At 44.1% G+C, this 26,664-nt stretch overlaps 1 protein-coding gene across 3 annotated transcripts in view; it reads right to left on the bottom strand.

Annotated features, from left to right (window-relative positions):
• Golm1 (golgi membrane protein 1) overlaps positions 1-26,664 on the bottom strand; it is a 62,479-nt gene that overhangs the window by 11,328 nt on the left and 24,487 nt on the right. For all 3 annotated transcript variants that reach the window (XM_074052240.1, XM_074052241.1, XM_020183172.2), the window contains exons 4-6: positions 14,754-14,808; positions 11,259-11,361; positions 474-600 (exon numbers count right to left, since the gene is read on the bottom strand). In XM_074052240.1, coding sequence (XP_073908341.1) covers positions 474-600; positions 11,259-11,361; positions 14,754-14,808 — 285 coding nt within the window. The remainder of the gene's footprint in view (positions 1-473; positions 601-11,258; positions 11,362-14,753; positions 14,809-26,664) is intronic.

The raw sequence follows: 26,664 nt of genomic DNA, 5'->3' as shown, positions 1-26,664 counted from the left end.
CAATTGTACTGATAGTTGAATGCCTTTGTGCATATACCAAAACCACTGAACTATAAAATTTATATAAATAAATCATGGGATATGTGAATTATCTGCTCTGTTTTTTTAAACATCAAACAGAGATCTTCCAAAAGGTTCCAAGCAGTAGCTTCCTGGGCCATGGTGGTACATGGGAGGCTGATCTGCTCTCTCACTGACCAGGCAGGCCCTGCCCACAGTATCCAGCATCTCCACAGGCCTCAATGACCTCAAAAAGGTAAACATCAGGGCAGCTGTTGACTTCAAAGGAATTCCCATGAAGCCCTGAGCTTGGGCACTGGGCCTGGAGGCCCACACACCTGGTTGGAGTCCAGGGATCCCAGGACCAGGCTTTGCTCTGTGGCATATCAGGGAACCACACCCGCAGGGGACAGCCAAGACAGAGCACATCAGTAGATACAAGGAACAAAGCACCTGAACAGCTCCCAGATTACCTGCTGATGGTTGTTTTTTTCACCTAGGCTTCTGGAAGCTACAGCATCATTTCTCCTTTTGGTGACCTCTTCTATCCTCTCTTCACACTGCTCCTTCACCTCTTTCATCTGGTTGATACACTGGCTCCTTTGTTGAAAGAAAGCAAAAGGATAAGTACTTATGGATGTGTCTGGGCACAAAGTGCTTCCCTGCTGAGCTCCCAAATCTATTTCAGTGAGACACATGGACCCTCTCTTTCCTGTTTCAGGCACTTTTCTCCAAATCAGGAATTTATGACACAGCAATATGTAGGTTTTCAATTATTAAATGACTGTGGAAAAAAATCAATTGATAGAGACTAAAGATTTGTTACTTGTTCTAAAATAGGTGAACTTTACTGATTTACAAGATTTTAAAGACTGTAATCCATAGAATAATTATATATATTTATATATATAATTTGGTCTTTGGCACTGGCTACTGGCACAGAGCTCCTAAAACCCCTGGAATTTCCTGAGTGTTAGGAATGTCTTTTCTTATTAACAAGCTCTTTGGACCAAACCTGTGTTTATGCTGAGGTGATAGATGTTGGGAAGGTTACAAAGGGGTGCTGACTACCAGGGACTGGAGAGCTGAACTCTACCCCCTCCACACCTCCATATTGAAATCCAGATAAAAACTCTGGACCACAAGGCTCAGTGAGTTTTCCAGCTGGTGAGCATAGGTAGCATCCAGACTCCATGAGGACAAATCCTCCTGTCCGGCCCTACCACCAGCATACAGATCTCTTATCATTTGGCCGTTCCTGAGTTGTATCTTTTATAATAAAACCATAATAGTAAGCCCAGCTTTCCTGATACCCCTGAGTCATTCTGGCAAATTAGCAAACCCAAGGGAGGTGGCAGATAACCCTGTATTTAGAGCCATTCAGGCAGAATTGTGGGTGAATGGGGGAGGACATTGTGGGTGAAAGGAATTTTCTGGGCTTGAGCTCCTCATCTTGTAGAGTTTGAACTAACTCTGGGTGGTGTCAACATTGACTCTGGAGGACACCAGTTGTCAAATAATTGCTGTTGGGATGTACCTAGTCTTCTGCCTAGAATTTAAGAGCATTTCAGCAAGTGTCAGAGCTATAAAGAGTATCATATTATATTTGCTTTGCAAATGGGTAAGCTAAGAGGTGACTTGACTGCCTGCCTGCTGTGGACCAAACTGCACAGTAGTTTGGCACTAGAGTCTGGACCTAGAAGCCAGACTCACATTTCTGACTGTGCCATACTCTCTCTACCACACAGCTGCCTTTTCTGAGTTGCAGGGCTTTCAGAGCCCAGCATGAATGCTGCACTTAGCTTCTAACTTGGGACATACCCTTCAGCAGTTCAAAGCACCACAGGGTCACTACATTCCACACACAGAAGGAACTCAGGTGCTGTAAAAACAATGAAACATGAAGTTCCTGACCTCAGACAGCTAAGAGATCAAGTGAAAACTTCAATGAAATAAACTTCTCACAAACACACAAGCTGTAGGTGGTAGACTAGCACACAGGAACTTAAACAAAGAGGCAGTGGCATCCTAAGGAGCTGACTGAGCAGGTCTACAAAGGGGAATTGCTGGCTTCCTTTGCTCCTGGCCTGCAAGAGTAAGTACAAAGGGCTTCTCTCTCAGCAGTGTAAATGCTCACTTTCCCACATTCCAGTTCGACAGCTCAGTACAAAGCTCAACTCCTGAGAAATACATAGGTCATGTAGACTGTTTTTTTTTTTTTTCATTTTTCTTTTATTATTCATATGTGCATACAAGGCTTGGTTCATTTTCTCCCCCCTGCCCCCACCCCCTCCCTTACCACCCACTCCACCCCCTCCCGCTCCCCCCCCTCAATACCCAGCAGAAACTATTTTGCCCTTATCTCTAATTTTGTTGTAGAGAGAGTATAAGCAATAATAGGAAGGAACAAGGGGTTTTGCTGGTTGAGATAAGGATAGCTATACAGGGCATTGACTCACATTGATTTCCTGTGCGTGGGTGTTACCTTCTAGGTTAATTCTTTTTGATCTAACCAGTGTTACTTCCTGAAAGATTCAGGATGGCTCTTTCTAACACGTACAGGGTTCAGCATTAACTGGCCTACAATTGCGGGCACACACAGGACTTGGTGTGACTGTGAACCAGAGTATCATTAAAGATTCCTGTGCTCAATACAGAAACCTATCAAGGTCACTAATTGTCACTCAGAGTACCATATTACATTTGCAAACTGTTTCTTCATGACATGGTTTATCTTGTGCTGACTCAGGTGCTCTGGTGAAATGTTGGGTCTAGAGACCTAAGGCAGATGAATATCCCATCCCCCATGGAGGACAATATCATTTCTACATCCTGAGGAGATGGAGGCCTACATTCCTGCATCCTAAAGGAGAGATGCAGATCTGCCACAGGGCTGATGAGCAAAATGCTCTCAAGATTGTTTCCCCTCCCCCAATAAAGGTGCTAACCAAACCAGTTCACCTGAGAAAGCCCGTGAATCCATGGCCAATGAGGAAAATCCACCTAACTCAAGAGTTAAAATGTTCATAAAAACTCCAGCCTTCACCTGAGCAGCGAGCCACTGGCTTTCCAGGCTCCGCTGCAGTGCTCTAGCTCTAGCCTTTCCTTTCTGCCTAATAAGTCCTACTTCCAATACCAGCTTTGGCTCATCATTCAGCTGCCTCACGAGCCAGTTCTCTGGCCTGTGAAGGAAAGCACCCTCGACACTGGCACGTAACATTTTGGCGACCACGAAAGGACCCAATCTCTTCTGAACCAAGGTCGGTATAAATTGTGCCAAACTGGGAAAGGCTGCCTAGGAATGTGACCATGAGCATCTGGCACTCCAATGGAGTCTGTTTTCCAGGAGAGACCCCTCACCACGGCCTAGCTACGGTGGAACTCTCAGACCGACCCCCTCTCTCTCTTCTTTCTGTCTTGTTAAGGAGGGTTTCTCCCTTGGGAAACTAAGGAAAAGCTCTGAGCTCACTACAGCTGAACAGCAGGCAATCTGAGGAAACTCAGATGCCAGGTGGGGGTGGGGATTATACCACACTGCCAATGCCACATGGGCAGAACCCGACTTCAGGGCACCAAGGCTCTTTTCTTTTTTCCTCTCCTTAAACTCTAACTCTCTCTCACTCAAGATCTGACCTGCTTAAAAGGAGGTCCGAAAACAGCCAGTGGAAAAGAAAGTTTGTCTTCAAGCCAAAAAAGGTATTCTGGCCAGGGCATTGCCTTGGTGTCACCCAAAGGCTGGAGACGCAACTTCCTGACCTGCCCTGAGGTTCCAAAGGTGGCTATGTCTCAGACACCTCCAGTCATGTCTGTGGCAAACAGACAATCAGATCTCTCCTGCTTCCTTCATAGTTTCCGTGGCCCGAGAGTGGAGGTCACTCCTTGCTTCCAGTGCTCCAGTACTGCCTTTGGGCAGGATCGACCTGGACAGCAGGGATGATCAATAATCCCTCATGCATTGAGCCTGGAAACTCTCTTTTCCCCAACACTCAGCCTCTTCTTCCCCTTTCCCAAGCAGTTCTAAATAGCTGTGGGCTTCCTTCAGTGAGTTTGGAAAATACACCCGTCCTGCTCCCTCCCTGGTCTCGCCTTGTCCTTTATCTCTGTCTTCCCTCCCTGGGCTTACTGGGATCCTGACTTCCCATGAAAAACTTGTAGCATGGTATCTTATGACTTAAGTTATTCCAACTAGTTTACCAGCCCTCTTTGGGAGACAAATCGCTTACGAAAAACTGTGGCTGCCACCCCAGCTCCTGGACACAGCAGGAAGCCTACCATAGCTAAGATAATCCATAGAGAGGACCCAGCACATCCTAGGCCGCCAGCCACACGTGGCAATGACTGCCGCCCCCAGCCACTTCCTCAAAATGGATGAGAGGAAAAATAAACGCTCACAGGCGTGCATACACAGGAAGGGGGGAAGGGTGAGAGGCCACAGGATGGGATCGCTCATCCCAGGCGTGGGAGGGGGCAACGGTGCTTTGCTCAAGCCTGGTTCCCAGCCCCACCTTACACCTTGGGCCTGACCGACCCAACTGTCATAAGCTAATTGTTATTTCAAAGTTACAATCCCAGAAATAGCAAAATGGACGTCACTGTGGTCTAAATTCCTCATTTAAAATTTCCTATACTTTTGCGGCCTCAGCATAAATTTTCCCTCCAAACATTAGCACTAGTCGTCCCTTATGGTACTGTTATTGCCCCGGGATGCCCTCTGAACGTCCTTCTCTAACTTTACAGATGATGTATTCCTTTGTTAAAAAGGTAGCCTTTATTAAAGATGCTGCCTGCTGTTAGATAAAAAACAGGATCCTAGCGGGTTTTTTTTTTTCTCTTCTCACTGCATTGGTCAGGTGGTCTAACCCAACCAGTTCACTTTCCCCAGTCCTGACCACGGATGGGGGGAAGTCACGAGACAGGGATGCCTGGACTCATTGGTAAGGTCATTCCCAGTCAGGATGCTGACAAGAAGGGAACTGACCCAGTTTATTGTTGTCATCTTTCTAGATGGATCTGCCCCCTTCCAGTCCTCTGGTTTGTCTATTAAAACGTTGAAAGGAAATATTGGAAGCTTTGTAATGAGGCCTGGCCTCAGTATACCTTAGATGACCAAGAGAAGTGGCCTTCACATGGTTCCTTAAATTGCAATACCATACTCCAATTAGACCTTTTCTGAAAAGGGAAAAAAAAGTAAACTGAGCTCCCTTATACAAATTTTATCTACCAGACTACCCAGATTGGCTCCACAATTGCTATCTAGATACTCAAATGCTGGCCATTCTTTGTAAGCCACAGGATAAACATGGGGAAGGATGACCAGAAATGCCCCTTATCAATGATAAGGCACCCCTACTACTCCACCCTCTGCCCTACCTTCTAAGCCACCCCAATTTTCAGAACCTCCTAATAGGTGCTTCCCCCTTCAACAGGCCATGGTAGGAAGAGAGCGACTCTATGTCCCCTTCCAGTTATCAGATCTAAGGGAAATTAAAAAAAGATCTGGACAGCTATACTGATGCACCTGACCAATACATTCCAAGCCTTTATCTCTATGATTCAAATCTTCAAATTGGTATAAAAGAATATTATCCTTCTATTATACCAAACTCTTTCCTCATTAGAAAAGCAATGGGTTCTGGCCCAGGCCACTCAGGTTGGAAATGATTACCATTTACAGTGAGCCCCAATACTAGTGGCACCTGGAAATAAGGGAATAAATGTGCCTACGTACAGGGGCACAGGCAGTCCTCTTGACAGATCCACACTAAAAGGGGCTGGTGATATGGCTCAAGCAGTAGAGTGCCACTTTGCAGGCACAAAGTCCTGAGTTCAAATCTCAGTACAGCCAAAAGAAAAAAAATATTTGGAGCTGAGGAAGTAGCTCAGTGGGAGGGTGTCTGCCCAACATGTGCGAGGTCCTGGGTTCAATTCCCTAACATTGCTAAATCAAAAAAAAATGGTAAAGATAAGTGGCGTTAATGTCACTTAATCCATCTCATAGTGAAAGGGCTAAAAAGGACCAAAGTCAAACCTCTAAACTATTCCCAGGTGACTATAGTACAGCAAGGTCCTGAAGAAAACCCCCTTCCCTTTCTGCAGCTATCAGAAAGCATACCACAGGGGACCAAGAGTCACAGGTGGGAGAGGTTCTCCTCAAAGATAAATTTCTAACTTAGTCAGCCCCAGATATTCGTGGAAAACTCAGCCTGTGGCTGAAGAAGAAAAGTCATTGGACCAATTAATACAGCTAGCCATGTCTGTATACTATAACCGGGACATTACTAAGGAGAGAAAAAGACAAAAAACACCATGACCTCATTACAGCTCTCAGAGAAGGCCCCACCTGACTGGGGCCTACCGCTGTGGACAGGAGGGGCACTTCCACAGGGAATGCAAAAAGAGGGGACAGCCCGGGAGACAGCCCCACCTCCAACCAGGACCCTGCCCTCTGGAAGTCTAAGTGCCCACATCTTCCAATGAAAGGTGAGGTGCCACCTCCTATGGATTGATGGGTCCCAGCCTCCTGTCCACGCTCCACTTATTGGCATCCGTGTTGAGGAGCCATAATGGCAGAAAAGCAAAAGGTCATTTTCCTCCTAGACAGTGGAGCCCATTTCTCCATCTTATCTTTCTCTCCTGGTCCCCAGTCCAATGACAAGGTTATCATTCAGGGCAAATCTGGCCAGCCCCTAGAGCGCTAGTTTACCCGGCCTCTGGCCTGCTCTTGGGGAGACCTCCTCTTCTGTCACTCTTTCCCCATAGTACCAAAAACTCCAGTGCTCCTGCTGGGACAGGATTTACTATCTCAATTAAAAGCTCAAATTCTCCTCCCCCCAGGCAGCCATCTCTGCTGCCCCCTCCTTCAGGAACAAATAGATCCCAGTGTGGACTGATGAGATGAGTGTAGGGTGAGCCAGGACGGCCCTCCCTATTCAAATAAAACTCAAAGATCCCTCACAGTTTCCACACCCAAACAATATCCCCTCAAGCCTGAGGGACGGGAGACCTTATCCCTATCTTATAAAAGTTAATTTTAAAATACAAGTTACAAAGTAAACAAGTAAAAAGGACATAGACAGGTATTGAGTATATTTTTTAAGCAGTTAAAGAAAAAAAAGGAATTTTTTTTTTGGATGAGTAACGATTTTATAAAGAGGGTTTATCTTAAAGATTGTTCCAAATATGGAGAGGAGGGATAAGGAAAAACCATTAAAGGGTTCAAAATATTATATGGAGATCAGAGTAAGTTTGAAAAGTGTATACTAAAAAGCTACAGTGTGTGATAAAGTTAAAGTTGACTGTAATCTTAAGAGTTGCCTAAAAGATTTTTAGGGTCATGTCAAACTAAAATCAAATTCTGTCTATAAAATAACAAGGTTATCTTAATATTGTTCTGCTCTAAGTAACATCTACAAAAAAACTGTTACAGGAAAAGATTTTATCAAAGAAATTACTTGTGTTTTCTGTAGATCCTGTCAAGCTTTAAGTACTACTAAATCAGAGTTCATTTATGTATTTGCTCATGTGTCTTAAATGACCACCTTATAACTGTGTTGTGTCTATATTTTATCTAAATATGGTACAAACATTTACAAAGTCAAAAGTGTCAATTTATATAAAATAATGAGCTAAAGCTCTCTTTTATCCAAAAGTGTTACATTTAACCTAAATCCTGACAGCCCCTGCCTCCCACAGTTCACCTACCTAGGTGTGTTCTTAAAGGGACAGACTCACTCCCTGAGTCATGAGGGAATCAACCCAATCTTCCATTTCCTACTCCCCCATACCATAAAACAGCTTACAGCTTTCTTGGGAGTTACAGGATTTTGTAAAATCTAGCTCCCTAGATATGCAGCTCTTACCAGATACCTTTTTATGCTCCTACTAATATGCCTATTTGGGTCTTGTATAATGAATGCTCTCTCCAGATTTATATCTCAACAGGTCCAACAGATCAAACTCCAGCTTTTAGTCAAGGAATACTCACCTCTGCCTAGGCTTAAACCCTCCATCCCATTCTATCAGGGGCCCCTAGAAACTACACAGGTCAACCCGAGACAAGTACCCTCTCCCCTATCCCCCTGGCACCCCATTGTCAGCACGAAGCAGCTTAGATGAGTCATCATCGCCCCCCTCCCCAACAGCAGTTGGGTGCTTGTCTCAGAGCGGGGGATTTGTTGTGTCTAGAGACCTAAGGCAAATGAGTGAGTTCATCCCCCATGGAGAGCACTATGATTCCTGCATCCTGAGGAGATGGAGGCCTGCAATCTTGCATCCTAAAGGAGAGATACAGATCTGTCACAGGGATGATGAGTAAAATGCTCTCAAGATTGTTTCTCCACCCCCATAAGGGGCAAATAGACCAGTTCATCTAAGAAAGCTTGTGAATCCATGGCCAGTGGAAAAAAACCCACCTAACCCTTACACAAACCCAGAATTAAAATGCCCATAAAAACCCCAGCCTTCACCTGAGCAGTGAGCTACCAGTTTCTGGGCTCCGCTGCAGTTCCCTAGCTGTAGCCTTTCCTTTCTCTCTAATAAATCCCACTTTATATACTGGCTTTGGCTCATCCTTCAGCTGCCTCACGAGCCAGTTCTCTGGCCTGTGAAGGCAAGAACCCTCGCCACCGGCACGTAACAGAAAGAATGTCTGGAGAGTGCAGTGGTCACCAGTGATGGTTGCCACAGGTGAATGAGTAAGAAGCTGGTATGTGTGCTGATGATTCCCAGGAAACAGCCCTTCACTGCCTTCTACAAAGGGATCAGACCAGACAAGATGATGGCCCTACAAATTTATACAAACCAAATGCACAACTTTATGCAATTACCACTTAAAAATCTGCCTTCAGCCCCTGACACCCATACCTTTTCACGATGCTAAAAAAGGGTCTGTAATCCAAAGAAAGCAAAGGACAGCTAGCTCTAATGTCCAACTTTCCATGAACATAACAACCCCAGACAGCTGCCTGCATCTGGCACAGGGCCATGTGCACAACTTTTTAGGCAGATGCAGTCAGCCAGGAAGAGCTGTCAATCCAGGCTATCCACCTCCTAGGAGTAATATGTGAGTCTCCACACACACCCAACCCAGGGCACTGCTTACTGCCTGCTGTCTACATGGAACCAGGGATTTCCTGGCTGACTTCCAGCTAGCTAAACATCTTCTGGGTGAACATTTATCAAGTGAGGCCATGAACAGCATTTCTACTTCAATCAATGTAAGGGAAATACAAGCATTAAGGTATTTCTTAAGAATGAATAATAATAAGATCAAGGTATTTCATTCTTGTCTAAATTCAATTCTTCAATTACTAGCCTAATGCAAGGTTTGTTAACCTCAGTGCTACAGATATTTTAGACCAGATAAAACTCCACTGTGGTCGGGACACTGAAGGATGTGCATCGTAGGATGTCTGGTAGTATCTCTGGTCTCTACTCACTAGATACCAGTAGCACCCTCCCTCCAAGTTGTGACAGAAATGTTCTCAGACACTGCCAAACGTCTCCTGGGCTGCCCAGGAAAGACTGCCCACCTCTTAGGAAGAACAAGAATGCTTACTATTGGCATAGCAAAATAAGGTTCCACACATATTTTGTAGTTGTATGTCCTTGTGTTGACTATTTGTTCATGTCCTCTACATAGTTATGTATAGTCATTCAACACATTACGGTGTTTTGGCCATCAACAGATAGGACAGTGATCGATAAGACTATATGGCCTACTGAGGTCACAGTTGTCTTAGTGTGTTTAAGTGTACTCTACAATGTCCACAGGATAAAATCACCTAACAATGTGTTTCTTAGAACTTATTGTCTGTGGCGTATGACTATATTTGGTTTTAAAGTGATCATGGAGAAATTAAGGTAAGTAGACAATATTTCAGAAGAACATGGGCATCCCCATGAGGTCAGTGTTGGTGAGACAACTATTCTACGGTGCTGATGACCACACAGTCAGCTAAAGTCCTTTTAGGAAGCAATCTAGAAGCCAGGCATGGTGGGACATGCCTATGATCCCACCACCAGGGAGGCTGAGGCAGGAGGATTCTGAGTTCAAGGACAGCCCAGGCTACATATAAAGTTCCAGGGCAGCCTGAGCTGTAGAGGAAGACCCTGTGTCAAAAGAAGACACAGGTCAGGCAGTGATGGTCCACACCTATAATCCTAGCTACCCTGGAGCAGGGATCAGGAAGACTGAGGTTCAAAGTCATTCCTGGGCAAATAGTTTGTGAGACCCTATCTCGAAAAAAACTCATCAAAAAAAAAAGGGGTGGGGTGCTGGAGGAGTGGTTCAAATGGTAGAGCTCCTGCCTAGCAAGCATGAAGCCCTGAGTTCTAACTCCTGTATAGCCAAAAGAAAACCAACAAGCAAAAACAAAATGACAATAGAAGATGACCTGGTCACTAGCTAAACCTACAGTTGAGTGTCTTGTAAAAGTAAATAATCCCAAGTAACTCTTTAATGATGAAGCAGTTTGAAGCCATATGAATTTTTATATATATAATGCAATTAATGAAAAACATGTTAAGAAATTATAGTGACTGCATAAATGACTTGGGCATGGACTGAGTAGAAGACACACAAAGGGAGAAAAACAGCCACCTGAAACTGGTCATGGGGTGGCTCAGAACTCCCATACTTCACTAGGTGGTTTTTATGAGAAAAGGGGGTAGAAAGACAGAATACAATCTTATTCTCTACCTTGTAAAGTGGCTTTTACTATCTTCCCAATGGTCTTACCTTACTTTTGAAAAATTTATTGTTTTGATTATAAAAGTATTCCATTCTCATTGCAGAAATTTGGAAAAACATTGAAAAGCCTCAAGAAAACAAAACATCCACAATGCCATCATTTAGCAATAAGCTGTATTAATAATTGCCAAAATGTCTTTTATGCTGAAAGTCTGCATTAGCTCACATCTGAACACTTTGGGAGAGTTTAAAACATTTTAAAGAGTTTAAATTGAGAACTTAACGAGTACACCCGCACTTTATAGATTTATAAGGTACATTAAGTTTTATGGTACGTTGAACAATTCATTTCCTGCCGGGAACTGGTGTGGGTGTGTGTATACATGCTTATTTATTTTATATTATGAATCTTGCTGGCTGACACTTACCCTTTGGCTTCTAAAGTACAAAATAAAATGCATAATTTCTAAACGACATGAATCCCAGCTGAATGCTGCCCTTTGCCTTTGGTGTAAACCCACCAAAGTGGGCCTCCCAAGTGACAGACACTTGATCCTGAGCCACTCACAGGTCATAGGAGAACTTCTTCTCCAGGCTGGTCTGGTTCCTCTGGAACTGAAGGACTTCCTGCTGCAGCCTGCCATAACTCCTCTGCAGGGCTTTCAACTGGTCTGAGCCAAAAGGAGGACAAGTCACTGCAATGGTCACTGTGTGGCTGTCATGGTGCTCAGCCAATCATGACACATCAGATCACAAAGTGCATATACGCCACCCCTGCCAGATACCCTGCCCTTGGCTACTTGCCAATATCCTTCTCTTGTCGCCTGTTCACAGCCAACCTGTGACCCTGTGGTCATTTAATCACCCAACCTCCTATCAGAGAAACAGCAGATTTCTCTGAGAAAATGTGTCACCCCACCCCTGCTGTCCTGACAACAGCAGCAGCTGACCAGGGACCAGGCTGGGACAGGAGGAAAAGCAGCCTCTAAGGCCATCAGAGTGGGAGAAATAAAATAAAATAAAATAAAACAAAGAATTCATTGATATAATGATACACACCACACAATATGGACCAATCTCAAAAGCATTTATAGAGAATAGCTAAGTAGGTGCTTAAGGTCAAAGTGGGAGGAGAGGATTCACCACAAAAGGCTCGGGAAGGGGTTTGGAATTGGGGTCTGAAGGAGACAGCATAATGTTTTGTGTTGTCTGCAGCACTGCTCTGCGAGAGTAAGCACTGTCAAAATGTTACTGTGCATGGTGGTTCAAGCCTATTAATCACAGCCCCTGGTAGGTGGAGGCAGAAGATTACAAATTTGAGGACAGTCTGGGCTACATAGTGAAAAGACAGTCTTGGCTATAAAGTGAGACCCTGTCTCAAAAAAAATTTTTAAAGTAAGTGTTAAATTATACTGATGGTAAGCTTTATTATATATAAGTAATATTTCAATAAACCTAATTTACAGGAAGAGATTTCATAATCAGACTAAGTATAGGACAATGTTCATTGTCCTACAGGGAGTCACACAACACGGAAGAGTCTCACAATAACTGTGTTGACGGAGGTGGGAAAAAGAAGGGGGTGCACAGTCTGAATGTAGCAAGAATCAAATCAATCCATAGGCTGGGAGGCAGAGGACAGGCTGAGGATTACCAGGAGCACAAGAGAACTTTTGAGGTGACAGAGATGTCATGATATTGACTTTGGCTGTGGTTCCCGGACACATCTGCTATGTTAAATTTTGTTAAACTGGACACTTAATGTCATAGACACACAATTAAAACTTAAAAAGTCTAAGCATCGGGGAGTCTGCAGGTGATAGCCTTGGCTGGGACCCAACAGGCATCTCTGTGCAACCCTGCGCTTCCCCAAAGCACATCTCGCATATTCCCACTGGTATTTGTGCAGACTGATAGGGAGTAGTTAGTGCTGTCCAACAGAACTACAGTGCAAGCCACACAGGGACTTTCACATTTCCTAGCAACCATAGTTTTAAAAAGCAAATAAAACCTGGTGGAATTAATTCCATTTACTCCTACAGATACAAAAAATTGTCATGGCAGTAAGTAATACCTGAAAAAAAAAATGTTTTTTGGAGACAAGGTCTGGCCTTGAACTCATAATCCTCCCGCTCCTAATTCCCAAGTACCAAGATTACAGACATGTGGCTCCTCATCCACCCATTGTAAAAATTAATTTATCTACTCATTTATTTTACTGTTTATTTATTTTATTTTTTTCCATGCTAGTGACTGAACTCACTCAGAGCCTTGTTTTGCTAGGGACTCTGCAACTTGAGGCATGCCTTAGTCCTTTCTCATTTAGTTTGTTTTTCAAATAGGGTCTCACATTTTTGATCTTCCTATCTCTGCCTCCCAAGTAGCTGGGATTACATGTATACCACCATGCCCAGTTTATTTGTTGAGATTGGGGGGGGGTCTCACTAACTTTTACCAAGGTAGGCCTAGGGAACTCTGATCCTCCTGATCTCTGTCTCCCAAGTACCTGGGATCACAGGCATGATCTACTGTACCTGGATTAAATGTAAAAATTTTAAATGAAGTATTTCTAATTCTTTTCTTCATGCTAAGTCTTTGAAACTCCATGTGTATTTAACAATGATAGCACATTTCAAATCAGTTGTTATAATTTTCATTAGAAATTCTTGGTTAGAATTTAGATTTCATATAAATTACAGTTAAGAAATGAACTGCTATACCCATTTTGTCCAAAACATACTTAAGTTTCCCAGTAACTGTAGTCAAATACCAGTTTTAAATTTAAATTACTGAAAACTAACAAAAATTTCTGTCCTGCCAGCTCCATGCCAAGTGCTCATCAGCCATGTGGGGCTTATAGCCTGTACTCAGCTGCACAGCACCTCTAATGTGATCAACCTTCTCATCTTAAAAAGGTGGAAACTGAGGCACCAGCAGTCATGGAGCTTCCTGACCAAGGCTAGAGCTCTTTTTACTGTGTGTCCCCAGGCTACAGAGAACTTGCAACTCCAGTCCAGCAGGAGGGGGAGCACACCACACTGAGGCCTTCACCCCATTACCACCCATAACTACTCCAACACACCCCAAGGGAAAATAACCTTGGGTTGCCAAACTGAACCTCAGCAGCAAGGAAAGAGAATTATACTGGGCTGGACAGTTTTTACAGTGTCATGAAGAAAACCTAAATTCAGGACAACCCAATTAAGACTAATCTCTCGCTCTCTCTCTCTCTCTCCCTCCCTCCCTCCCTCCCTCTCTCTCTCTCTCTCTCTCTCTCTCTCTCTCTCTCTCTCTCTCACACACACACACACACACACACAGGTGATACACCACATATAAAAGTGGGTCACATTATCTGTCAGATACACAAGTTGAGCATCCCTGAACCAAAATACTTAGAACAGGAAAATGTTTCAGATTTCACATTTTTCAGATTTTTGGAACTGCATATACATAACAAGGTATCTTGAGGATGGGACCAAGGTCTAAATAAGAAATTCATGTAAGTCTCATATATATCTATATAAACAGCCTAATGGTAATTATATAAAACTCTTAATAATTTTTGTAAATTTTGACTGCAATCATCACCTGAGGTCAGGTGTGGGATTTTTCCACTTGGGGCATCATGGTGGCACTCAGAAAGCTTTAGATGTTGGAGTATTTTAGAGATTTCAAATTTTTGGTTTAGGTATATTCAACTTGTGTAATTTTTGTTTTTCTTTTTTGATGCTGGGAGTAAACTCAGGGTTTTTCAAATGCTAGGCAAGTAAATGCCTGACCACTGAGCTATTCCCCCAGCCCAGCATTTCTTCATGCATTTATAAATGAAGACTCTCAGTTCTTCTGCCCATTCCAACTTGTAACGTATTCAGTAATATTTTTAAAAGGAAAAAACTTTTAAGGAAATACGATTGGGCAAAAAGAATACATTCAAGATGTTGAATACCTCCTAACACTATCCATCATGAGATTAGAGAGCCACCTGAGACCCTCAGAAAAATGTGGGAAAGCAGGGTTTCCCTATGAGGACGGTGCTGGCCCAGGAAGGGAATGAGCTTACCTTGCAGATCTCTGATGAGCTTCTCACCTGTGGTGATATTATTCACCAAAACTGCCTGCAAGGAAGACAAGCACAAAATAAAACACCACACCTACTAACATAACCTTCATACGGGGCATGCTGTGAAAGAAGGAAAGGATAGCCTGTCCCTATTCCGAGCCAGCTGTCAGGGGCAAGCACAGCTCTGGCTACGCTATCCCATGTCATGCCTGTTCAGAGATCTGTTTCCCAACTAGCAGCCTTCATTCCAGCTCCAGGACACCTTCCCCTAGCCAGGCCTGGCTTCTCCTCCACCCAGACTCAAACAGCAGCCAGCCCAGCCCACACCGTAAGTCCTCCACCACAAGTCAAGTTCAGTCCCAGGCTGGCTAAGTGAAAGAAGGGGAGTCACTGGTCACTCCGCTAACGCAGCCTCTCAATGCATTTTAACATCTGACCTTCTATCTCCTGTCCAGAGTCTGTGAAGTTGGGTGACAGTTTCATACACAGTGAGTTACATCAAGTGGGGAAAGCTAACAAAGGAGGAAGAAGCAACATGGAATGCCTAATGATGATAGCAAATATGAAGGAAAAAACAAAGGAGTACTGAGTGACCAATGTCACAAGTGGCCAACACACCCCTCCTCAGGAATCACTTTTGGCCTCATGTGTGTATGAGGTGGGCAGTATATTCACTCATTTTAGGGGACAGAAAACTGAGGCACAGTTTGCTTAAGTGGCTCCAGGTCAAGTGCTTATTAAGAGGCAAAGACAAACAGCAGCCTCAACAAGCACACCCCAGAAGGAAGCTGGAGTATGTTAGCACTCCAAGCAGGACACCCTTCTAATTGGATCTGCACCTGCAATGCATGGTCAATGTGCTAACTTGGCTGAGTAAGGAAGACCTAGAGAACCGCTGGCACATTACTTCTGGGTGCATCTGTGAGTGAGTTGTCTCCCTCCCCCAACACACGTATCTGGGACTTTAGAATTCTAGGCTCTAGGGCTGGAGGCATGGTTCAAGAGGTAGAGCACCTGCCAAGCAATTCAATCTCCAGTACTGCCAAAAAAAAAATTCTGTGTTTTCTGGTCTTGGGGCTTCAGGACTTATACTAGCAGCAATCTGGGTTCTCAGGCCTTCAGCCTTAGACTGAGAATTACATCATGGCTTCCCTGGTTCTGGGGCTTTCAGACTTGGGACTGAGTCATACTATCAACCTCCTGTAGAAGCCAGTCATGAGACCTCTCAGCTTCTTAACTGCAAGAGACAATTCCCCCAAGAAATCACTTCACGTATATTGGTTAAGTCTCTCTGGAGAATCATGAGTAACAGCATTCCATGCTAAAAACAAGCATAACCCTGCAACAGAGGGGAACTGAGTATTATATATCAGAGCATCACACAGGCAAGTGCTGTTTTGTGAACATAAGCCACAATGTCTAAGTCTCTTACTGTGTCAACAACAAAGATTGTGAATACTCCACTAGTCAACATGCTGCCCCAACCACAAGCCACATGCATGTCCCATTCCTGGTTAGTGGAGGAGGAAGACAAATTTGCCAGCTCCTCCCACATCTCTGAAATCTCTCTGTGTGGCCTCACACTGACCTGAGCCTGGACAGAGTGTGGTGACCAAGAACAATGCCTTCCTACAGGAAGATGTCTATGAACACAGATATGTGCTCCCAGACCCTAAATCTACCCAGATGACTCTGGCGTTTGCTGTGGGAGATTGAAGGATTGGGACATTTCCTGGGCAACAGGAGAGAAACCTTGATAATAATACCTATAAAATTCATGTATCAGGGAGAGATTTTTCAGAGGAGTGTTTATTCTATAAGGACAAGGGTACAGAATGGGAAGGGATAGGAGTATCCTCTCAGTGCCAAACTCCTGCTGCTCTTGAAAAAGCTTGAGGATGTCCAGGTGACAGAACAAAAGGTTACCCTCAGATCCCACAATCCCACTTCTGGGTATATGAACAAAAGAATTCACTGCAGGATCCCCAGGGGAGGTCTGCACTCCCATATTCATTGCAGTTCCCCACAGCAGCCAAGAGGTGGATGCCATCTAAGTGGCCACCAGTGGAAGAAAGAATAAACCAAATGTGATACATACAAGAGAGTATTATACAACTTTTTAAAGGCAGGGAATTCTGACACATACTACAACAAAGACGAACCTCAAAAACATTCAGGTTAAGTGAAATAATTAGCCAGTCACAAAAAAGAAAATACTATACAGACTCCACTTATATAGCAGAAACAAGAAATGGAAAAGTGGATTCCCAGGACTGGAGGAGCAAGAAGGAGAATTAGTTTGAGATCCAAGGCACAGCAATGTGTGCATAAGCACATCACCAAGCTGTACACTTAAACTACCACCCTGCCTCCACTCACAAGCACTAAAACAAAACAGAAAAAAGCCACATAAATGGTATCTCTAAAGCTAGCATCTGGGTAAATCATTTCTACAGACTAGGGAAGTTTTACTTACTCCTTTTCTACCCATTCTCCTATCCTCTCCCCCAAAATAACAATATTAGAGATTCAACTACTTGAAGGTTTGGGATTCTACCCAAAGAAAAAATATTTTTATCTCCCCCCATTTATTTATTTATGTATGAAAAAAATACAGCCTCCACTTAAGAAAATGAAGAAAGTAGAATCATAAGATGCCATCAAGATCTTCTGAACATAGTTTTATACTTAGAAAACTCCTATTGAATCATTTTCAGGAAGACTGTGAAAATGCTTCCAAGTTCCTTTTGAAGTTCTATGTATGATAAAGAAGAAAAAACATGCATTCAGTAATTTTTACTTTTTCTTTTTTGTGGCGTTAAGGATTGAATCCAGGGGTTTGGGTATGCTAGGCAAGCTGTCTACCTCCAAGGTCCAGCCAACAAAAGTATTTTTAAATGTCAATGTATTCTCAGAACAATCAGACTGTTCTTCACATTCTAGTGCAGGGTGACTGAACTGCCTGCCCTTGGGGGTGTTGTGAATCATGCCCTGGGCAGGGTCACCAGAACTAACTGGAAAGTGAACAGGAGAACATCAGGATGAATCACCCTCTTACAAATTTGGGAAACAAATACTCAAACTATTTCTGCGTTAGATTCTAGAAAAATAAGCTCAATTTTTCATAATAAATTTTCAAAGCAGCAAATAGGACTGGAGGAGTGGCTCAAGTGGTAAAACACCTGCTTTGCAAACGTGAAGTCCTGACTTCAAACCCTGGTCCCACCAAAATGGCAAATCTACAATACTGTATCACATTTTGAAAGTTTAGTATGATGTAAGTGACTAACTAAAGATTAACTTTCTAAACGCTCACTTGGAAGCATGGCCGATGACAACATTAGGAGTTGAAAGTGACTTTTACTACTGTATTTGTTTAGCTCATTAAAAAAATCAACCTGCTTTGAGAGAAGGAGTATACCTTAATTTAAATCTTAAAGCCCGGCATGGTTGCTCACACCTTGGGTGGCACAGACCAGGAAGATCTCTATCTGAGGCTAGCCAAGCAAAGAAGGTAGCAAGACCCTGCTCCTGTCATCCCAGCTATATGGGAGCTGTAAGTAGGAGGCTGAAGAAGGTCCAAGGCAAAAAGCCAGGCCATATCTGAAAAATAACCTAAAGCAAAAGGAGTTGGAGGCAGGGCCCAACTGGAAGAGGCCCAAGGCCCTAAGTTCAAACCCCAGTACTGACTTAAAGAGGTCTCTCATCCTACCTAACCCTTTTTTTTTTTTTTTTGATGGTACAGGAGTTTGAACTCAGGGCCTCACACTTGCTAGGTAGGCACTCTACCACTTGGGCCACTTCTCCAGACCTATCTAACCCTTGTCATCAATACAAGGCAATCTGGAGCTTTTGGTAATTTCTTTGTAAGAAAATTCCTGTTGTGGCTTCAGAAAGGCTAATCTTAAAATGCAAAAGTTAATCTCAGTGACCTGGGAATAACAAAAGAATGAAGGGTAGTAGTCATTAGAATCTTCTTTTTCTCCTTGTCAATTTTAAAATCTCCCAGGGCAATGCTGTCCAAGAGAAATTAAATGTCAGTCACATATGGAATTTTTACAAGTTCAAGTAACCAGGTTGGTGGTATAGCTCAGTAGTAGGGCACTTGCCTAGCATATTCAAGTGCCTGGGAAACATCACCAGCCCTGGGGAGGGGAGTAGTAGGGGAGGGAGGGAGGGATAGTCTACTAGCCACATTCAATTAAGTGAAAAATGATGAGCAAAGGATTCAAACTGACATTTCTCTAGCTGGGTATAGTGACACTGCCTATAATCCAAGCTGCTTGGGAGGCAGAGGCAGGAGGATTTGAAGTTTGAGGGTACTGCTTAAGTGGTAGAGCACTTGCCTGGCATGCAGGAAATCCTGGGTTTAATTCTCAGTACCACAAAAATAAAGTAACAGACATTTCTCCAAAGACGACATGTAAGTGACCCATCAGTGCATGAAAGATGGCCAGATAATAAGTCACTACAGAAATGCAACTCAAAATGAGAAGACACCGCTTCACCTACCAGCATAGCAATAACTAAAACATATGTGAAAAAACTAGAGAAAGTGAAAGTCCCACACACAGCTAACCAGAGTGTAAACACTCCTGCCCCTGTAAAGTCTGCTGGCTCCTCACAGTTAAATGAGGAGCTTCCATATGACCCAACAATTCCACTCCTAGCATACACCTAGCAGAAAGAAAACATTTCTCCACACAAGCTTCACACATGTTCCCAGAAAAATTATTCATAACTTCCCAAAAGTAGGAACAACCCAAATGTCCATTCACAGATGAATGGATAAACAAAATATGATCATCAGTATAATGGAACATTATTCAGCCACAAAAACGAACAACATATGACACAATCTATAACACAGATGAACCCTGACAACATTTCACTAAGTGAAAGATCCCAGACACAAAAGGCCACTTATTGCATGATTTCACTGGTAAATGTCCAAAACTGGCAAATCCCAGAGACAGGTTGCCAGGGGCTGAGGGCAGAGGAAAATAGGTAGTGACTGTTTAATGGGGCAATGAAAATGTTCTGAAATGAGACAAAAGGAGGTGTAAGTGACACGGGAGGAAGGCCATGGAAAAGCATTCCTGTCCTCTGGCAGATGCTCCACAGGAGGAGTTCCAGAACTCAGCAGGTCTGCACAGGTGGGCATGAGATGCGCAAGTGTGCAAGTGCTTGGACGTGCAGTGATAAACAGCCACACCCCTCAGCACTGAGTGAGAAGCAGGTGAGGAGGGCTGTGAACAGATGTCCCACAGTAAGGGATGGAGAGACATGGGTAGAGGAGATGATAGCTGACAATCCCACATAGTCTTGGTGACTACAGAGGGAAACTCACAGTGCTAACCCACAGAGGAGGAGTTCAGGAAAAGAGTAGTTGGGCCTATAAACCTACGTTTTTTTAAACCTAGTTTTGGAGGCTGAAGAAACCACGAGGAAAGCTTTATAATTTGCAACTTGGGTTATTTAAGGCCATGCAAATTACAGGGACACAGGAGAGAGAGCGTGTGTGTTAAGGGGAATGGGAGAGGGAGTCAACGTTAAGAGTGTGAGCACAGTGAAAACATGCCAGCTGGGCATGCTGGTGGCACGCCTGTAATTTCAGCACTCAGGAGGTTGAGGCAGAAGGATACCAGCCTAGGCTACAACTGTGACCCTGTCTCAACAAAACAAAAAAAAACCAATTAACAAAAAGAGAAGAAAAGATTATGCCAAGTGAAATAAACCCAACACAGAAGGACAAATACTGCAGGATCCCATTTATAGGAGGTACCCAGAGAAGGCAAAGTCATAGCCAGGAAGCAGAATGGTGACTTCCAGGGGTTGGGAGAGAGCGAGCTGGGGACTTATTTAACAAATGTGGAGTCCTATTCTGGGAAGAGGTGTGGAAAGGAGGGTAGTGATGGTTGCCCAGGAAAGTGAACAGTGACTGCCACTGAACTTCAAGGTAGCTGAAGTGAAGGCCAAGGTATGCCTTGGCAGCACAGCACCTGTCCAGCATGTGCAAAGCCCTCAGCATCACAAAGAAGAAAAGGCAAAACAACAATTTTTATGTTATATATATTTTACCACAGTAAGACAACATTCCCCTCAGAAAGGGGAATATGGGTGAAGTGAATTAGTGAAACAGTGCATCAGAGTATGAGGACAACAAGAGGCAATGACAGACATCAGAGTATCTGGTGCAATCCTGTGGGGAAGGAGTGGAAACCGAGGGCAGGGGCTACAGCTGCACACACAGCCATGGGGTTTCAGTGGAAGGCCTGTGGGGGATGAAGCTTAACTCTACCAAAGCTTAAAAAAAACCAACTACCAAGGAAAACACCTAGTACACACAGGCACGGCTGCCCCACACACCCTAAACAGCTCCTGCCAAAATATCCCTGTGGTTACACAGATAGCAACAGCCTCCCACCCTGTCATCCTCCCAGCTGGGCTGAGCAGGAAAGCAAGATCTCCAGCTTTGTCAAGAGACCCCAGGTACCAGACTCATCCTAGGATCACCAGTGCCCAGCTCTGCAGAGCAAGGCCCAAGGCATGTGGTTCCCATGATGGGGAGGCGCCGTGGACTAAAACTGGTTTATACCAACCTCTGGAATCCCCAGGACAGGAACTGAGCAGGTGCTTCAGAGACAGAAGAAGGAAGGGAGGAAGGGCTATTGGGAAGAGGAGAGAAAAGCTAAAGAGTCTGCCCTTGATTTTGAGAACCTGTCACAAGTGCCTCCTGGGCTCTCCAACGAATATATGACTTGGGTCAAAGGAACTCCCAGGGGGCCCCAAACATGTCAGGCATGGAGAACCCAGAACAAACCTTGATGCTTCTCTGGCAGGTGACTTGAAGGCAGAACAAGAGTCTTTTCTTAGTCCTTGACTTGGGATCTGTCAACTTGCTGCCCTGCTGTCAGACAACTTGAGTCCAGCCCTGAAGCAGCACACACTATCCACCCCTCAGATCTGCCCCAAGTGTTCACCCCAATACTGCTGAAGAAGGCAATAACTATAGAGACTGGAGCTGGAACTTGAGAAAGCACTAGTATATATAAGGCCCTGGATTCCATTCCTAGAACCACATACAAAACAAAACAAAACAAAAAACCACAACCATGACAGCCAGGAAGAGATGCCAAATCAGAAGAGCACACCATCACTGACTCAATGACACCAAAGACAGCACCAGCAATCAAGAACGGTCACTAGGCTGTTCTTTAATCAGCCAGGAAATGCTCATCTACAGGTCTAGAGGCCCAAGGCTCCAGATTTCCAAGCTCAAAGGGATCCATAATAAATGCAGGTGGATTAGCCCTGGACTACACCCCTTCTGTGGTCCTCAGTGCCTCCTGAATGGGAATCCTATCAACTTCTCTACTCATACTTGTGGGAGATAATGCTTTTCCATATCCTGACTTTCTACCAACAGGGAGGCACAGACATTTAGAGGTGACAGTAAAAACCAACCCTGAGCTAAGAGTGCAGGTAACAGGGCCATGGCAAATGCTAACAGATCCCACTCATTCTTCTTAACCATGAATAATCACAAATCTCCACTTGTCAATGCCAAAAAAGAATATAAATTAAAACATAGCTAGGTCATACACATATTTTCTTTATGTATTTCCTATCAAATGGTTATCTAATAGGTTGAGTTAAAAAGTATATTAGAGTGCAAGGGTGTATCTCAGTGGTGGAGATGCACAGTGTGTACAAGGTCTGGGTGTCCATCCCAAGAGCTGGGGAAAAAAGGAGGAGAAGAAAGGTGAAGCAGAGAAGGTGATCAATCAAAGACAATTCCAACTCACTCAACCTTCATACTGTCTATACCACTGAAATACAGAAACGCTCTTTTCAATCAAGCCAAATCCAAGAACAAGGACAAGGGCAGGGTTTATTTCTATCTACCGTGGATTCAGAATGTGCCCAAAGTGCGTGTTAATGGTATTTGGAGGTGGGGCCTTTGGGAGACACAGGAGACCCTTGTGTCCAGAAGTATATGGTTCCAAGGACATCGCTGTTGAGGAAATACCACACATGCTTAGGATACATGGAGCTCAGCACTGTACTATGGATGTTTGATTCATTTTTCCCATAAACACTGCCCTACTGCCACTAAAGACATGCCAGTTTTCAGCAAATCTCAAATTTTCACTTTACCACGTAAATTAAGCACATACACTTTTACCTTGCTTTTGGGGCACCATTTGATTTAAGGAAGGTGTATTTTCACAAAATTAAAGCAGATCATGCATCAATTTAAACACAACTGACAATAATGAGGGACTGACTGAGCTTCTCCACGTCAACTGAGCTGCAAAATATAATGCACATGTGGAAATTTTAAATTTTTGTTTTTGAAATTTGTTTTGATTTTTTGATTACTTTTTTTTCACCAACCTTAATCAAAATCACATCTACTAAATGATCAAATAAGGCAGGCTTAATGTAACTAGGATCAGATTAGGTTCTGAGGGTGGGACTCCAGTGATGGCACTGATGGCTTCATAAGGAGAGGAAGAGAGACCCAAGCTGGCAGGCTTGCTCTGTCTCATTACATGACACCAGCAAGCAAGAAGACCCTCACCAAATGCTGGCATCATTGTACCTGAGCTTCCCAGCCTCCAGAACTGTGAACTAAATTACTCTATTCTTTATAAATAAATCCATCTCAGGTTTGTTGTTGTTGTTGTTGTTGTTGTTGTTATAGTAGTGGAAAATGGAGTAAGACATCATTCCACATAGAACAACAGAACAGTACACATGAAATAAATGCCTTGTTTGTTCAGCGTCTATCACTGGCAGCTTCATACTGCAAGACAACACCTCCCCTGCAGACTTCACCTCGGTGCATTTAAAAATCATACCTTGAATCAAGTAGGCTTCCCGAGTGTTCTTCTGAGCAGATGTGTGCAGCCCACCACACCACATCCCTTGAGGATGGAAGATGAGGACTAAGGAGGCAGGGAGAGTGAGGAACACTCACAGAGGGACAGTTCATACAAAAAGGACACCTACTAAACATCATGCGTTTGATGTTTCTCTGACATATTTCTTGCTAGTTTAATGTGTGGGGTAAATTATTTGAATTTAATTACAAGGCTGTCTTTGAAGGCTAAATCCAATTGGCAGACTGGAGAATTTACAATCTAGTTAAAGGCTGATAGTCTTCTGAGAAAGCACTTTTTTTCCAGATAAACAGCCTTGCTCTCATTCTGCCTCAATTCAGACCCTCCCTCAGCTCTCCCCATCTCATCTGTCATGGAGGCCAGTTGATCCCCCTCACAGCTCTCTTGAAAAATCTCACTGCGAAGAACTGATGCTCCTCCCACCTACATTCAGTGTGATGTCCATTTTCCTTCAAATATTTCAAGAGCCTCCTGACTGGGTGGCCACCTCTCTGCCCTGCTCTCCACCCACAGAAGCAAGGCCTACCTTTTTACCCCCACATCTGATCATGTTAGTCCATCACACTTAGACCTTGTGATGGTCTTCCCCTGTCCTTGAACTCAAGTCAGATCTTAGTGGTTTAAAGGACCCTTTGGGAAAGTGACCCAGGCCTCCTCTCTACACCCAAATATACATCTTCTGTTCAGACCCAGTCCCCAACAGTCCCCCCACCATCCAGTACCCACCTTCCAGCCCCCTGTGTGTCCTTGGCAGACACGATCAGTTGGCTTCCAAGTCAAGACTCAGAAAGGACAATTCTCATGAGTCACACAGCCCTTAGGCACCACGCACCACCTTCCAGGTGGAGCATGCAGTGTCCAACCACACACCTTTTACTGTGCCTTTCTGCGTGGCAAAAGACCAAAAGCTAAACTCTACTTTCCAGAGTCATTCCCAGTGGGGTTTAAATTCCAATCCAAACATTAACTGAAGATATAAATGCTGAACAGTTGGTGAGGGAGGTGTTGAATAAGGCAGGTGTGGGGCTAGCACTCTGGAGCTAACACTGCAGCCAAGGCCCGCCGGCCCTCTACCCTGAACTGGGCACAGGGAGCCTTATCCGCAGGGCTGGTCCTGCTGGGTACTCCAGGAGACATCCCTACCTAGAACTGCTCCCCAGGCCCTTCCCTGAAGCCGATAGGCACCTCCTCCCTGATTTAAGTCCTTCCTGTTTAAAGTAGCTGGGCGACTTCTCTGACTATGCCAACACTGAAAGACCCATTTACTCACCCCTCTCCAGCAGCCAATAGGAAATGCACAGACAACAGACAGAGCCTATTCATCACCCAGCACAAGCCAGTGCCTGGCACAGTAAACTACTGAATGAATGGACAGATCCAGACAGGGAAAACCAGTGATAAAAGCAGAAAAGCTGTCTAGAACCCTGGATGCCTCTATCAATCACAGGCAAAAAAGCCAACAAAAATCAAAGAAACTCTGCAAGTCTACTCAGGTTCCCTTCCAGAAGAATCTTTGCATATTTGGGTGCGCAGAAAAGAAAGCCCAGAGAGAAGAAACTGGAATTGTCTGGAAACTGTGTTTGGCCATATGGGAATTCAGTGTGGTGGAGCGAGTGATGGAAAGACCCCAGCAGCCCCACTCCAGCCACCCAGCCACTCTCTGGTTCCAGAGCACTGTGAGCCCTCTCCTAGACTCAGCTACTTTCCCTCTGTCTCAAGACACCACAGTGACTGCCTCTTGAAAAATCTAAATGAGAAATTCAACATGCTGTGTATATGAAAGCACTCTGAAACTGTGAAACTCTAAATGTAGGACCAATGATCAGGTTTTTCAATGCTAGTTGCTTCCTCTTCAAGAGGTAGAGCCTCTCAGATCAAGCCAGGCATGCAAAGCAATGCTGCTGCCACTGAGGAAAGCAGTCCAATCCCAGGGCCCAACAACATCCAAGAACATCCCAGCCAAACCATCTCAGGCTCTCCTAGCTCCATGAGCCAGTCATTTACAACAAGAAAGTACTCTAAACATATGATATTTTCATGCCACACACCTCAAGTGACACCTTACAGAGTCTCCTCCTTCCCCATGTTACTATGCAAGTGGAGAAACCTGGAAGCTTACTGACACCTCTCCATGTGGTCTAGGTCATAGCAGGTAAGTGTCAACGGCAGGGAAGGGGCAGATCCTTCTACCAAAGGTCAGTCCTCCCTCCACCTTCCCAGAGCTTTTGCAAAAATAAATAAATAAATAAATGGTGCTGGGGATCCACCCAAGGGCCTTGCACATGCTAGGCACATGCTCTACCACTGAACGACACCACCATCCCTGCTACTTCTGTCTTTAAGCTCTTCTCTTTCTATACACAAAGCAGTAAACATGCCACCAACATCTACTCCATTTCCACCCAGCAATCTGTCTTTTTAAAAATCTTTTCAGTCACTTGCTTCCTTTCAGGAATGATACAGGAATTCTTATTTCCATCACAAAGGAAATGTTACTCAAATGATTTTCTTTGCACTACTGCAGCGCTAATTTACATATTTAACAAGTAAATGAAAGGTATAAATATTAACATGAGTATCCAGCTGCAAGAAAACAGCCTAGTGAGAATGTCACAGGCACAAATACCGAAAATGAAGCTATTTCTGACTAAGGTGTGGCCAGTGAAAAAGAACACAATGTCAGAAAGATGCATTTTCCCTAATGAAGTCTGCTCAGTGAGGCAGGGTCTCCCAGTCTCCTGCCTCAAGCAGTTGAGACAGTTAAGCAATCTGTCAGCTCTATGCCTTTGTGACTGCTGTGTGGTTATAGAGTAGCCACTAGCTAAAGGGATACCCAAGAACATGCTAAGTCTCCAGACCCAAAATTATTAATCAGACTTCTGATAGCAACATGAAAGAATGAATTAGGCTGGGTGCAGTGGCTCATGCCTGTAATCCTAGCTACTCAGGAAGCGATGATCTATGATCTATGTGACTGAGGTTTGAGAATGGCCTGGATAAAA

The sequence above is a fragment of the Castor canadensis genome, chromosome 13, assembly GCF_047511655.1.
Source record: "Castor canadensis chromosome 13, mCasCan1.hap1v2, whole genome shotgun sequence".
In the NCBI taxonomy this organism is placed as follows: Eukaryota; Metazoa; Chordata; class Mammalia; order Rodentia; family Castoridae; genus Castor; species Castor canadensis.
This window is presented reverse-complemented; position numbering and strand designations above follow the sequence as displayed.